Source organism: Rhipicephalus microplus, chromosome 4, assembly GCF_043290135.1.
Source record: "Rhipicephalus microplus isolate Deutch F79 chromosome 4, USDA_Rmic, whole genome shotgun sequence".
NCBI classification, from domain to species: Eukaryota; Metazoa; Arthropoda; class Arachnida; order Ixodida; family Ixodidae; genus Rhipicephalus; species Rhipicephalus microplus.
The window spans coordinates 21642939-21657101 of NC_134703.1; the positions used below are offsets into that span (position 1 = coordinate 21642939).

The following is a 14163-nucleotide window of genomic DNA, read 5'->3' on the forward strand; positions in this document are numbered from 1 at the left end:
GGCGCCGAAACGCTTTGTCCCAGAGTCACACTTAACTCATCAACCCATCATCATCCTAAGTCTGTCCCGGCTCCACCTCCCCCCAGGGTTGTGTGGGGGGAAGATTTGTTTCGGGCAGACGCCCATGCCCTGGCAAGGGGGCCACCGTTCGGCGCCAGGCGCCGAACAGACGCGGCCTGCCTCCCGGCATACAAGTCAGGGAGGCCCGACAAAGGGACTGCCCTCTGGCGGAGCAACTTCAGTCGCAACGCGCAAAGTGAACGTACCCCGGCAAGGTGGGCTATCGCAGCGCGTAGGGTGCGCTGCGGTCATGGCCCGTCTCCTCACCGATAGGGCCCAGCGAGACTTGACACAGGGGCTACCCTTCGGCACGGTAGCTCTCGCCACCACACGCAAAGCGGACGTACCCAAAAACGTGGCAGCGGGACAGCCCTCGGTCGCAGTAACTTCAGTCACCACAACCAAAGTGCCCGTGCCCTCACACTGTCGCGCGGCTGAGAGCCTGCGACAACACCCCCTCAGGGCGGATGGGCTATCGCTCGGCGCGAGGCGCTTTCTGGAAAGCGCACACCGGCGGCAGCGAGTCGCGCGCGGCCGCGGCCGAGTGCGAGGGAGGTGCCAGCTCCGTTGCGTGACACCACTGATCGTCTGCGCAGCGCGTCACCGGCGGCGGCGGCGGAGTATCATTGCGCATGCGCAGACCAGTGCCACGCGAAATTGGTTCAGCGAGGTCGGTGTAGCTAACGCTACTAAAGCAAATACGTGCCCCAGCCCGGTGATGCCCCGCCTCTGTTATCCGAGCACCCGACAGACGCGTGCAAAGGTTGTGGGGAAAGGGCCACACGGCGGCACACACTTTGGGAGTGTGCCGGGAGAGTTAATGTAGCTGCCACGGCTAGCCTTTCATGACGCATGATAGGAAGAGACGAACTCCGAGACGAATTGTTGCTGCTATCGCCGCTAGAGTGCGGGGGCCCGTCGCCACCGCGGGTGCGGTCACTGCTGCGGATCGGCTATGTCAACGTCACTGCTGCTGGGAGGCGGCACCCATGAGCTGGCCGACCAGCTTTGTGCCGTACGGTTAGCCGAAGATTCGGCCCTGGTTCAAGGACTAAGAGCAGTCACCCGAGGAACGCCATCATGATCGACGTAGGGTGGGATGGCACAGGGGTTAATCCCCTCTTCCCTTAGCCCCGCTCGAAGGAAACTGCCAGACTTTCAATAAATTCTATTTATTCACCTATTTAAGTTCATTTAGGAATATACTGTTGCATATTGTCAGTCTGCTGAAATTGATGAATTTTTCGACGTGCCACTCCCTGCGAGCCATGGGAAGAATGTCATTTTTCTTTGCTCAGAATGGAGTAAAGCCAATCTGAACCTGCACTATATTTCTAGCCTGCTATTTTATTCTGCTTACGCCGAAACAGCTTCAATGACTTCCACATCAATATATATTTATTTAGAGCTTAATTAGAATTCATGACTATAACGCACGCAAATCAACATGTTATCATGTTTCTTTTATTGCATTCAAATAGTGAAAACCTCAAATAACATTGTGCCTGTTTGACACATTTACAGACAGTTCTTCACAGGTTGCCTCTCAACGGGCTCTAAACGGGCTCTAAACGGGTTAAAACATCAAGTGTAGGCAGACACATACTCCTTGTTCAGGCTTAAGTGGCTCTCGAGAAATACGGTATCCAGCAACAGATGTAAGATCAAAATTCCACACGATCAAGTGTACTAAACAGACGTCAGCATCGGAAGGCTCTGGCACAGGATGCACATGCATTATCACGCGGCCACAAAAAGAAAAGCTTCACACTTGACGACGACGGCACACTGCATAACGCGCCTACACATTGTTTTGTCCGGCCGCAAGTGCTGGTCAGAGTGCGATGGCCTCCATTCGGCACTCCCGGCGACGTTTCTGTAACGATACCGAATACGCGAACGTGGCTATCGATGCGATTACGAAAGAATGTTCAATCGGCTGGGGTTCGCAAGTCTGAGCCCAAGCATAGAAAGAAAGAACAAAGAACTGGATGAAACGTCGATAACAAGCAACTTCTAGAGGCGCTTAGCGGTGCTTTCGTCCAGTATACACGAGTATCAGTGAGTCGCACGGAGAACGTTTCGTAAATTGGATCACTCAGTGGAGTAACGATGCTACTGCTCATAGCACTGGTCACAGTCATTTGTCTGCACACCGGGACTGCAGCCCACATTCACTCAAATGCGTCGACGAAGACGAAGACGACAACTGTGACACTCCCCGGTGAGTTACGCCAACTCGGCAAACAGCGCGTATCTCTGCAGATAACGAGGTGTGAAGTGTGTGCATCTATAGGTCAGAGTTCATGACAGAAACTGCTAAGTGTCACGGAGGAGAGCAATGCTATTCGTGTAAAAGACAGCTTTGAAATGTTTCGCTGATGTGACTACATGATTCGGGAATGCAGGATGGGGTGTGTGCAGTGTCGCGGAAGTGCATCCCGCTCAGGGCTTCATAAAAGTACGCAATAAAGAGATTTGATTGGTAGATAAGTGGGGTTTAACATTCGAAAACCACCATATGATTATGAGAGACGCCGTAGTGGAGGGCTCTGGAAATTTCGACCACCTGGGGTTCATTAACGTGCACCCAAATCTAAGCACACGGGCCTACAACATTTTGCCTTCATAAGAAATGCAGCCGCTGCAGCCGGGATTCGATCACGCGACCTGCCGCAATAAAGAGAGGTTGTTTCTGCATCTGATGGAAGACGAAAAGTCTTGAATCAATTCTGGCAAATACACTTCCCGAAAAGTATTCTCAAAATATATCGTTATGTTTAACATTACCATGCCAACATATTCACAGCTACGATATCATGGTAGGCGTAGGTCCAAAGCGGTTATTAAGTGTATCCATCAAGCAGTCGAGCGTTATTGAGGCGGTCTTTAAGATTATAACAACACCTCCAGACATTCTGACAAAACTAAACCAAACTGTCTAAGCGTCAGTTGTCTGTAGTGGTTGTAGTGCTGGCCAGATTATTCGCTGGTATCGAGGTCGAATTCTTGTCTCGGCGGGAGAATTTTGGCACAGCATTTTGGCAGAGCATTTTGGCTGAGTCTCCTGTTCTCAAATTCAGAGGTGCAGGTGAAAAAAACACGAGATGGTAAAATTTCCGCAGCCACACTACGTATATCCCATAATAATGCCCTGGTTTCAGCAAATAAACCCCCAAGGATTATTACCGAAACCGAACTGCAAAGAACACTATGTATTTCAGGCCTGGACGCATTTCATTTTTCGCACTGAAGTTATGTGAAAAGGACTCCGTGGTCTAACACTAAGTGTTTTGTATGGTGTTAAACATCCATTCAGTAGCCCAGGGTAATAATATATATAGAGAGACGACGTTGTAGAGGACTCCGCGTAATGTTGACCACCTCGGTACATTCAAAGTGTACAGACCTAGTTCTCGGACCTCTAGCATTTCAACACTATCCGAACGCTAGAAAGGGGCCGGGATATGAGCGTTTATTTGGCGGGTGCCGAAAATCATGCGCTTGCTTACTTCATCTGTCAGAAGCCTTAGTAATACTTAACATGCTCGCACCATTTTTCACTTGCTGATATGCTGAACTCAACAAGGGTTGTAAGCAAACGCTCGGTTACAAATACGCAGAGTCCCAGTTTACTTTAACCAAGCGCTAAAAAAAGAACCCATGACAGAACTCTTACAATAAGACGCTATTAAACGTATAAGGTGTTTTGTCATATGTATCATACGCATGTGTGTGTTCATGTTTTGTTCGTGTTTATTTTTTTTATTTCTCTCTAGATCAATTTCAAACTTCTATTCAGCAACCCCAGTGCAGGGTGGCATACCGGATCCTCAAGCATCTGGTTAACCTCCCTGCTTTCCTTTTTTTTTTCTCTCTTGTCATATGTACACCTTCGACATTTATAGTTGGTCGGTACATATGTGACTCACGAAGTTAAAAGCTAACACAAAAATAAGACACCTAAACGGGTAACCTTAGGTATGATACCTTGTGCACCGGTTGGTGCGATGCCCTTGCATTTTTTGTGTGTGTGTATGTGTGGTGGCCTGGTAGATGAGCCTCTAATATAATCATTGCCCTCGCAGTCTAATATTTTTTTTTAGAAAATGCACCATTTCTTGGGGAATTCCGGCTAGGGCATTTCAAAGCTTAACAAGTATAGGTTCGATTCCAAGTTACTGCTGTTTCATAACGACAATGCAAAACGATAGGTATAGCGCGAGCACAAAACGACGACACAGAGACAAGAAGGACACGAAGTGTGGCAGCTTGGGCTAGTTGGTATGGCATGACGATAATTATAGCGCGAGAACAAAACGACGACACAGAGACAAGAAGGACACGAAGTGTCGTCGTTTTGTTCTCGCGCTATCACTATCGTCATGCCATACCAACTAGCCCAAGCTGCCACACTTCTAAGTGACAATGCAAAGTAATGTAAGAATCCTTATTTATCGTTGGGTAGGTGTATTGTGCACAGCTCCAGATGATCTAAACTGAACATTGTTTGGGTTTTATGCAATCTTTCCTCGCTACAGATGCTCATAATAATCAGTACTGCTTTGGGAGTTAAATCTAAAAAATTATTCCATTAAGTATTGTAACGGCTTTCCCTGGTATTTGCTGCTAAACTAAACTAACTGCACTGAACTAAACTATTTGTTTGTAGTTACAAGAAACATGCGAGATATATACAATCGCCCTAGTTTATTTTTTTGTCCTCCTAATACTTGTTCATGCTACTTTCCAATGGTATGCAAAAGGGCACTTCTTTGTTGTGTTTACTTTTCATTTCGCTTCGCAACACCGAACATGTGCAGTAGTTGCTACTGAATGTTGCAACATTTGGCCGTTTTTTTTTAATTTTAAATACAACTATAACGCACAAGTAATCGAAATGTGTGAACAATATTTGCCAGTGAGCCAACTCGGTCAGATGTCTCGATGAGTGCTCAGCAAGGATGTACTTCTTATCACTGCGTCAACCTTTCAGCTGACATACAAAAAGGTGCGGGCATTGTTCCGTCAGCTGCGTTCATTCGACCCGCATGGCCGTACGCTTCTTGCTGGGACAGTGGTATAATACGTGAAATTCTACTCGAAGAACATTCGAGGGAAATTGATAACGGTAAAAAAGACTGATTGCTAACGAGGCGATTTGCGAGAATGACCGTAGCAAGAGCAAGAGTAGGGAAGCCTGGGCAGCGATCGTCATATATCGATGCTTCTTATTTTGCTTTTTGTCAAAGAGTGAACTGTTCGCAAGTAATCTCGCACTCATTTGTGAATAATGCTGTGAGTGAGTGAGCAAAGAATTAGGATAAATAATTGATCGTCAACAGCCTATTTTGTGTTCACTATAACACGAAAGCCTCAATAAAGGATGAGCAAATTACTAAAAGTGAACAAAGTAACGTAAGTGCGTGAGTGAGTCACTGCGTAAATTAAGTGAGGTAAATCGAACTGGGGAAACTAAGTGAGGGAATGAGTGGGTGAGGGTGTGAGTGAGTGAGTGGATGAGTGAGTGAGTGAGTGAGTGAGTGAGGGTGTGAGTGAGTGAGGGTGTGTGTGAGTGAGTGAGTGAGTGAGGGTGTGTGTGAGTGAGTAAGTGAGTGGGTGGGTGAGTGAGTGAGGGTGTGTGTGAGTAAGTGAGTGAGTGGGTGAGTGAGTGAGTAAGTGAGTGTGTGAGTGAGTGAGGGAGGGAGGGAGTGAGCGAGTGAGTGAGAGAGGGAGGGAGCGATCAAGCTCCGCGAGTTCTGTAGTGATGCAAAAGACAAGCACGAGGAATATGCGGCCGCTTTTGCTTAACGAGCCTCCGGAAAGTTCCAAGCTAGCGACAGTCAAAGTGCCACGATGTATAGTTGGGCAAGACTTGTCTACTTTACCGGTTTCGTCGCTATTTATTTATCATGAGGTGTCTCAACCTTCCCATTCTTGAATAAAACCAATCCTCATGTACACGAAACCCATATCTAAGCCACACCAAGCTCTTTCTAACAGTTTGAAAAAAAGAAAATTCACCGAAGAAACCAGGTTGATGGAGCTAAAGTGGTTGCCTGTGCGTGTTGGTACGACACATTGAAAAGAAACAGCGCGAGAAACAAGGAACCAGACAGAAAAAGACACATACAGAGCGCTGGCTTGAAACAAAACTTTATTCTTCAAACCACGCATATACACTTATGCAGTGGAAGAAAAAAAAAAAAAGTTGTCCCTCTCGGAAAAGGAAGTTGTGTTTTTGCATGGTTGACCGCACATGCTATGAAAATGGTTTTATGATGTTCATGTTTTATTTATCTTCAAGTATCAATTTTGTTCCTTCTTTTCGGTTCCACTGCATTGGTATATATGCGTGGTTTGAAGAATAAAGTTCTTGTTTTAATTCAGCACTCTCTGTGTGTCCGTCTTCGACTGGTTTCTCGTTTTTGCGCCATTTTTTTTCAGGTTCATAGCACGTAAAAAAATGAAGTTTTTCAAAAATGAAATTGACTTGCATCGCTGGTAAATCTTCGCACGTTGAAATTAACGACTACGCCTTCCTCAGTCTCCACCAATGTCCCGATTTTGCTCATTTATACCTTTCTTCCTGATTTGGCCACTCCAATCTTGCTGATGAAATCAGCTGCAAACTACAGACTTGCTGTGCTATTCTTAGTCGATTACTCGCCTTAGGCACTGCTAAACTAACCACGCTGATATTGTAATGCAGTTTCAAAGATAATTAATGACATTATTTTATTGAGCGACTAGATATGTGCAAGAGCTTGTTTTTTCTCATTACTAAGTATCCCCCTTATTGTCGAGTGCATAATACATTACAATCATGTAACTTCTCAAAATATATTGTTTGGTTCTCACAGGTATTTGTGAATCTTTTGGTAACACGTTTTGCAACGTACCATGCAAAGTGGTGCCCGGGGCAAGCGACGTATTTTTCTGCGAATGTCCAAAAAACACTTCCTACTTCGACGCGGCAGAAAAAGGCTGTTTGCGTAAGTTTTTTGCTTTTTCTCCTTGTGCAATTCAATGAAGTTTATACAATATGGGATCTTATTCGCATAATATAAAGACATTTTTGTATGTGCATGCACACTATCATAGCAACGTGGGGGTTTACATTCTAAAACAACGATATGAATATGAAGGACGCCGTAGCAGAGGGCTCCAGAACTTTTGACAATCTGGTTATGCATAAGCATGTAAACGTTTCCACCTCAAAAATACAAAAATAACGGCAATACTATTTCAAACTATGTGTTGTATTAAAAGGGTGGCTTCATTCTTCAATGTGCCTCACTAATGTATACAGTCTGTGTGCAGTCGATTTGTGATTCTCTGTATTGCATTTATTCAGACAGACTTCACATCACTCCTTGAACGTGACAACAATATCATACCAGACACCTGACTAGTTTCAGTCAGTGTAACAGGAAACATTTGCACATTCCGCTACAACTGCCTCTTGGTGCGCTTAATAAAGCGTGCAAGCAACTTTATTTCAACGTACGTTTTCACGCGGGCATTTTTAGACGAATGTTACTTCAAAAGCTAATGCACGTTCGCACTCTTATCTGTCTCTCTACAGCGAAGACATCTTGCAAGACAACGGAATGTGCTATCGGTCATTGCAAGCCTATAGATTCCAAAACAGTCACCTGTTCGTGCGACCACGTCTCCAACCTTACCAGAAAATGCGAAGGTGAGATGCCTTGCCCACACTGTTCCTCAAAAACGAGCTTAAAACGTCGCTGCTCGTGTAGTAATGCTCTCGTGATCATCTGCGCTTGAACAGCAGGAAGGGGAAGCTGGAAGCTCGCGATAAAAAATCCGTAAACAGGTGTTGTGGGCTCGAGCCCATGTTTCGACAAAAAGACTTGTCTTCTTCACGGCTACAATTCATTTCTTTAGCGCTAGCGTATATATATGTATCGTACCCTCTCCTCCATCCTTACAACGGGGGGGGCGGGGGGGGAGGTGGCGATTGTGTATACAGTGGTGGGGTAGGGGGCAGCACCGTGATGAATTGTGTGAGTGAAAGGGAAAGAGGTCCTCCGGGAATAAAAAGACAAAAAGGGGGAGGCGGGGTGGGGGTGGGGACGTTTCGCTGAATCATGGCTCGGCGTAAGACGCTGTAGCGTAGACAAATGACAGCATGGCAAAATAATTTAGTTGATCTACTTTTGTGGTTCCTAGACCGCAATAATTTATCTTTTCTTAACGAAGTTTGCCGCATGTTGCGAATAAAATCGCTTGTGCAAATAGTGAATCACCAAGATAATCTTTCAACCTTCCGATGCGAATACGCCCAAAACGTGAACATTACAGTTTGTTCTAGAACTTACGTGGCCATTAGCGATAACGCTGGAATATTCGGTGGCACTTGTATAAATGCCGCACCGCTTGTCAGTTTATCGACGACTCACGCACTGTTCGCCGATAAGACTGTACAGCGTTGATTGCTTGCTGTAACCTAAATTACGGTTTTACAGCCACAAGTTTGGCCAAATAAAGTGTTTCACCTTCAGGAAGCCTACTGCGGTCATCCAATCACCACCAGGTGAAATATATATTAAAGAGCCCCTAAGCTAAACAGAGTTCGAAGGCGAGAGAGTCGTTTCTTTCTCGCCTTGTAGAACCTTCCCACAAGCGCCATCTCCTCCTCTCCACTTACCGCTTCATAAAACACGTGAAATGTGAGCACTTACCATTGAACCAGATATGATTTCGCACTGTTACACTACAAACTGTTGTCTGCACTTGCGCAGCTACGAACACCGAAAACGAAGCGAAGTCAGTTTATCGCGTACTATCATCATACGTGACAAGGCAGAACGGGCACGCCAATTCACCGTGAGGCAGAGCAGGGTGCAATTCACAGCAAATGTATCTCGTACATCGACCAATCGAGAGCGTATTTCATCCTGACGACTCGTGAACGAACTGATGTCGTCTCGAACTGTGGCGCAAAGACTGAAAACACCAGGAGATAATGTGTCGCTGGTTCTTCGGCCCTTATTCACAAACCAACCACCGCCCTACATCATGTTTTCCTCAACTTTCTGTACTCTCTAAATACGTTATAAAGACACAAAAATGGTAACAGGGCGAAAGGTATGGACAAGACTGGTTTATGTAGACTGGTCCAATTTGTTTATCATGTGCAATAAAGGTTTAAAACCAATAAGAAAATCTCGAGGAAAGTATGAGGTTGGTTTGTGAATACGGGTCTTCGTATCTTAAGAGGCTGTTCAGGGACCCTTGAAGACTAATTTTATTCTTGTGTTATGTATACTTCCACACTGTGTGCTTCGATCTTCTTCAGTGGAGCCAAGATTTCGAGAAGACTGCAAAAAGAAAGGAGGCCGTGCCATAGTGCCAGCAAAGTGGCAGCAGGGACCGATATGTGACTGCGGTGATTGGGCGGCCATGGACGAATCGGCGGGAAAATGCGTTCGTGAGTAATGAAGCTCTCGTTTTATAAAAGGCTTGCTCTGCGAACTCTCTCCTACATTTGAAATCATACAACAGTAGCAGTTTCCAGCATAAAGGAGCCTAAATTCTAGATGTTGCACGCTCAGTAGCTGGTGTTCGAGCAATAAACCATATATGGCCATCTACTGTCACCAACCGGATATGTAGGTCGCATGTTGTTAAGAGTAATAACAAAACATTCGTATTATATTACTTCTTTAAACCACATCATTACGAGGGACGCCGTATCGAAAGACTCCGGAACTTCCGACGACCTGATAATCTTTGACGTGCTCCTATAGGTACAGCGTCCTCAAGTTAGCACTTTGCCTTCATTCAGGTGCAGCTGCGGCAGCCTCAATTCGAACACGTCAACAGCCGCGACCTTTAGGTTAGAAGTTAAGCATCACAACCATAAGAGTACCGTAGCTGCTGCTAAGGGGCCAGAGCTTGGGCACACGTATTATTGCGCTTCACCAGCCTGCAGACGCTGCTTTCAGTTCTTTTTTTTTTTACATTTCATCTCTTACTTTCTTTGCCATTGTCATTGGGCAGCCGCAGTTATGCCATCTTAAATTTTATACTCCGTTCACGGAGTCTTGGTCATTATTGGCGCATTATTTCATCTTTCTTATAAGTCTCTAAAGGAAGGTGCGTAGTGTCAAACGCTTGTGTAGAATTATTAACAAGGAAAAAAAATAGATGGGAGCCGTTTTCGTCTCAAAGCAAAAATATGAGTGTGTGAGGACTTGAATTAAAAATAGAGAAGTGCACGCAGTACAGATTGTCTATTCTGAGATGTAATTACATAACCCGTTAAGCGATACAGAGTGATAACAACGGATGCAACGCACATCATAATCGCTCAAAGTTCCGCGAGAGCCTTAGCAACCACAGGGTGTTTTCAGACACCCGCAGTCCTGTTGTGAAAACGTGCTCTACGCATTGTTCATCACATGGCTTCTTCTTTTCAGAAATATTGGGCATTGAACGATTTTTTGTATGTGCGTTTCTTGCAGCTACCACTTGCTTGCATCCGGGAATCACCTGCTCACATCTTTGCAACAAGGGCTTGCTTGGCAAAGACTTACGTTGTTGTCAAGGCTGGGACGCTAAAGACTGTTCAAGTACGTGGTTTTATCGCTTCATTGTAGCTGAGAAATTGATTGATTGATTGATTGATTGATTGATTGATTGATTGATTGATTGATTGATTGATTGATTTGTGGGGTTTAACGTCCCAAAACCACCATTTGATTATGAGAGACGCCGTAGTGGAGGGCTCCGGAAATTTTGACCACCTGGGGTTCTTTAACGTGCACCCAAATCTGAGTACACGGGCCTACAACATTTCCGCCTCCATCGGAAATGCAGCCGCCGCAGCCGGGAATCGAACCCGCCACCTGCGGGTCAGCAGCCGAGTACCTTAGCCACTAGACCACCGCGGCGGGGCATTGTAGCTGAGAAAATATCGTAATGTGCATGCGTAGTTCATCATGTGTTTTCCGCTTGCTTTATTTTAATACTTTGCAATATACCAACTGGCCTAGTGCACCACTTTTTTTTCTTAATTTGGGGCATCCATAAAAAAACACAACGAAATAATATATAAAGGTAACACGCCATTAGAAAACAAGCGCGAAAGTCACAACATTTTGAGGTACCGTTTTTAAAAAGGTAACGTTTTGTTTATCTGGGGAGGAGCTTGGAATAATCAGCTTTGATTGACGATAGTGACAACGAGGCGTATTCTTCGTCTCTTTGGTTAACTAAAAAACCACACTGCTTCATTAGCCCACATGCGCGTTGATATGAACATTGCGAATGCATACATCGCAATTTTTATTAAGGTAAACGCCTTTGACGACTCATGATACGCGAAACTTAACCGGTGTCTCGCATTGGTGGCGTCAACAAGGGCGACGTGGAAAATTGCCATGACGGGATGATTTAACATGATTGTGACGACACAGATCGCCAATATTCTTCAGGTCATCGTGATGTCATCGGGTGACATCATAGTTTAGTCAGAAATAGAGTGATCATGTAGGCAGCAAAAAACCACGTTGGTTGCAGAAAGCTTTCAAATGGCTGTACAGGGAAGGAGGAGGAATGAGAGAAGCGGAAGGACAGGGGCGACTGAGAAGAAAAACAAGATCGCTCTGACTTTCTAGAGAAGATGGGGAAAATGAAGCGCATGCAGGGTGCAGCTTTCAAAACCATGTACTCTGTTTATCAGCCTAGCAATTTAGGCCATTGTTCGAGATAGTATGATTGTTTTCGAACCAACGGTCTCACAAATAAGGCAACGATGGCACGCGTGCGATTTCGCGCCCTTACATGATGCAATAACCCGACTAAAAATGTCGGCAGACCACGAGTGCCCGGAAGTGGTACTGTCCCATGACGGCCTGGACAGAGGATGTCAACAAGTCTTTAGGGCCCATTCGGGGGCTCATACGCGCTCTTTCATAATAAAGTTTTTCACCACCACCACCTGGTGAGAAAACTGAATACTTTAGCCACTCCGTCATTGTCACGTTGTTTTCGTTCTTTCTGTTTCAGATGTTCCTAGAGAGGGCTCGTACTGTTCCCCTGGTACAATTTGGGACGATGATGAAGGCTGCATGGGTAAGATAGAATTTATTTCATCCACATTTATTTCGTCAAATTTTTCTTCACTTTTGAGAGTCTCTGGTATGAACCTCAGTGTCTCTCACATTGACACGTACGCACATGAGCTACGCTTACGCTCCTCATCTAATGCGGATGTTGCGTTTCGCGATTTTCGAGATTAGTTCGAGGAAATCCCTAGGTATATTTCTTCTATTGGAAGATCAAACGCAATTTTAATAGTGAGAATGTTTAAGCTATCGGTCACTTATGTTCCGTCGTGCAAAACACCACAGGTGCGTGTGCGCCTCTGAATTAGGGCAGGCCCTGCTACCGAGTATAGCGAGTGCGAGCGCCAAGCGAAAACTCTGCTTGGTGAAGTGGGGCACGAGAATCACGTTAATGAGACACAGTAAAAAGATAAAGAAAGCAAGAGAGAGGGAGAGAGAAACGTTTATTCATGCGGGCCTAAAGGGTCGTCCTCGTTGGTTAGAGTTCAGGGCCCCATTGGTTCGTGCCGCGCCGCGAACCCGCTGGATCAGCCGAAGCTGCTCCTGTAGCTCTGAGCTGGTCAGCGGCAAGTCAAAATGAAACAGAGAGAGAGTAATAGAGAAAGTAAGCGATAGAATGAAAGAAAATGAGGAAATGGAGAGAAATATGGGGAATAGAGACATAAAAGATAGAAAAAAAACTTAGAGCAAGAGAGATGAACAGAAACGGGTACAAAAATTTTATACAGAGACATTGCTCAAAACAGGAGAAAGAAAGAGAGATATGCGTAGAAATAGAGAGACGAAGAGATACGAAGGATTGATATAAAATACAGAAAATCAGACATAAATAGAAAGAAAGAAGGGCATAAAGAAAAACAAAGAAGAAAGAAAGATACACAGAGAAGAGGATGAACTAAGAAGAGATAATTGGAGCGATCAAGGAAAGAAAGAAATAAAGATTGAAAGAGCGGGAAACATAATAATTCCAAATAAAGAAAGGAAAAGACACAGGCACAGACAACAAGTTCAACCAACACAGAGAAAAAGAAAGAAAACGAAAATAAATAAAGAGAAAAAAGAAGGCTACCCAGTTCCGCTCTCCCTTCAGATTTCTTTTTAAATGAATCAACTCCATCGAGTGAATTTCTCTATTTAATAATCACTGGAGCATATTGAACTTTGACGACATTGACGGGAGCCCACTTGGCATTCTACGAGATATAAAACAGCCGGGCAACGGTCCAAGTCGGCTGTCAGTCGCTTTAGCGCAGTTTTCACACAGTCCGCGTTATCTGTGGCGTAGAAGCGTAGATATACTGTACGCTGGCCCCGGGACATCTACTGACTCTTGTACCTAAAAAGGTGACATCCTGCACATAGGTCGCTGGGATAACATACGCTACGGGGTGGTTACATATCATGTTATGATTGGCCTTTTTCAACATGCATTTGGTTTCTATATTTCATAACCACTTTCTTGCAAACGCGCCTCATTCCAGTATCTCAATATGATGTAAATAGAACTTTAAGAACAAGAAAATGTGAGTTATACCTGTCTACCTGGTTCACAGACAAAACAAAGGAATAGATCCTATATTCTGTTGATCCTAATCTTAAATACCAATTAGACCATGACCCACACAACGTATTGACACACTCATACATCACCTACGACTCGGCTGTAGGAAGTGCTTATACAACGCACTTCCTACTTCGTATTCAGCGGGCAACATCGTCAGCATGTTCATGCGGCCACGACGACGAGGATATCTGTCACCTCTTGCTCGACTGTCCGAAACACGACACACACCGAAGGCGACTAGAACAGGAAATGCATAAGTTATATCCCGAGCGGCCATTTGCGTTGAATGAAATACTAGGTTCGTGGCTATCTAAAACAAATGGCAAAGCAATGAAGGTGCTGCAACGCTTTTTCGAAGAAACGAATATTTGTGACGACTACTGAGTGGACAAAAAATAAAAGTGAACGTGGCGTCTACGTATTTGTTCTGCCCATAGGAGA

The 14163-nt window shown here is 44.9% G+C and overlaps 2 protein-coding genes across 3 annotated transcripts in view; one reads left to right on the forward strand and one right to left on the reverse strand.

The window, feature by feature from the left end:
• The window catches only part of LOC119171703 (glycoprotein antigen BM86), a 163219-nt gene that overhangs the window by 42063 nt on the left and 106993 nt on the right, over positions 1-14163 (reverse strand). The gene's annotated exons all lie outside the window — the stretch shown is intronic.
• LOC119171704 (uncharacterized) overlaps positions 1883-14163 on the forward strand; it is a 45782-nt gene continuing 33501 nt past the window's right edge. The window contains exons 1-6 of the mRNA XM_075892274.1: positions 1883-2284; positions 6924-7055; positions 7649-7762; positions 9386-9517; positions 10554-10661; positions 12100-12165. Of these exons, the coding sequence (XP_075748389.1) occupies positions 2173-2284; positions 6924-7055; positions 7649-7762; positions 9386-9517; positions 10554-10661; positions 12100-12165 (664 nt within the window). The 5' untranslated portion in view covers positions 1883-2172. The remainder of the gene's footprint in view (positions 2285-6923; positions 7056-7648; positions 7763-9385; positions 9518-10553; positions 10662-12099; positions 12166-14163) is intronic.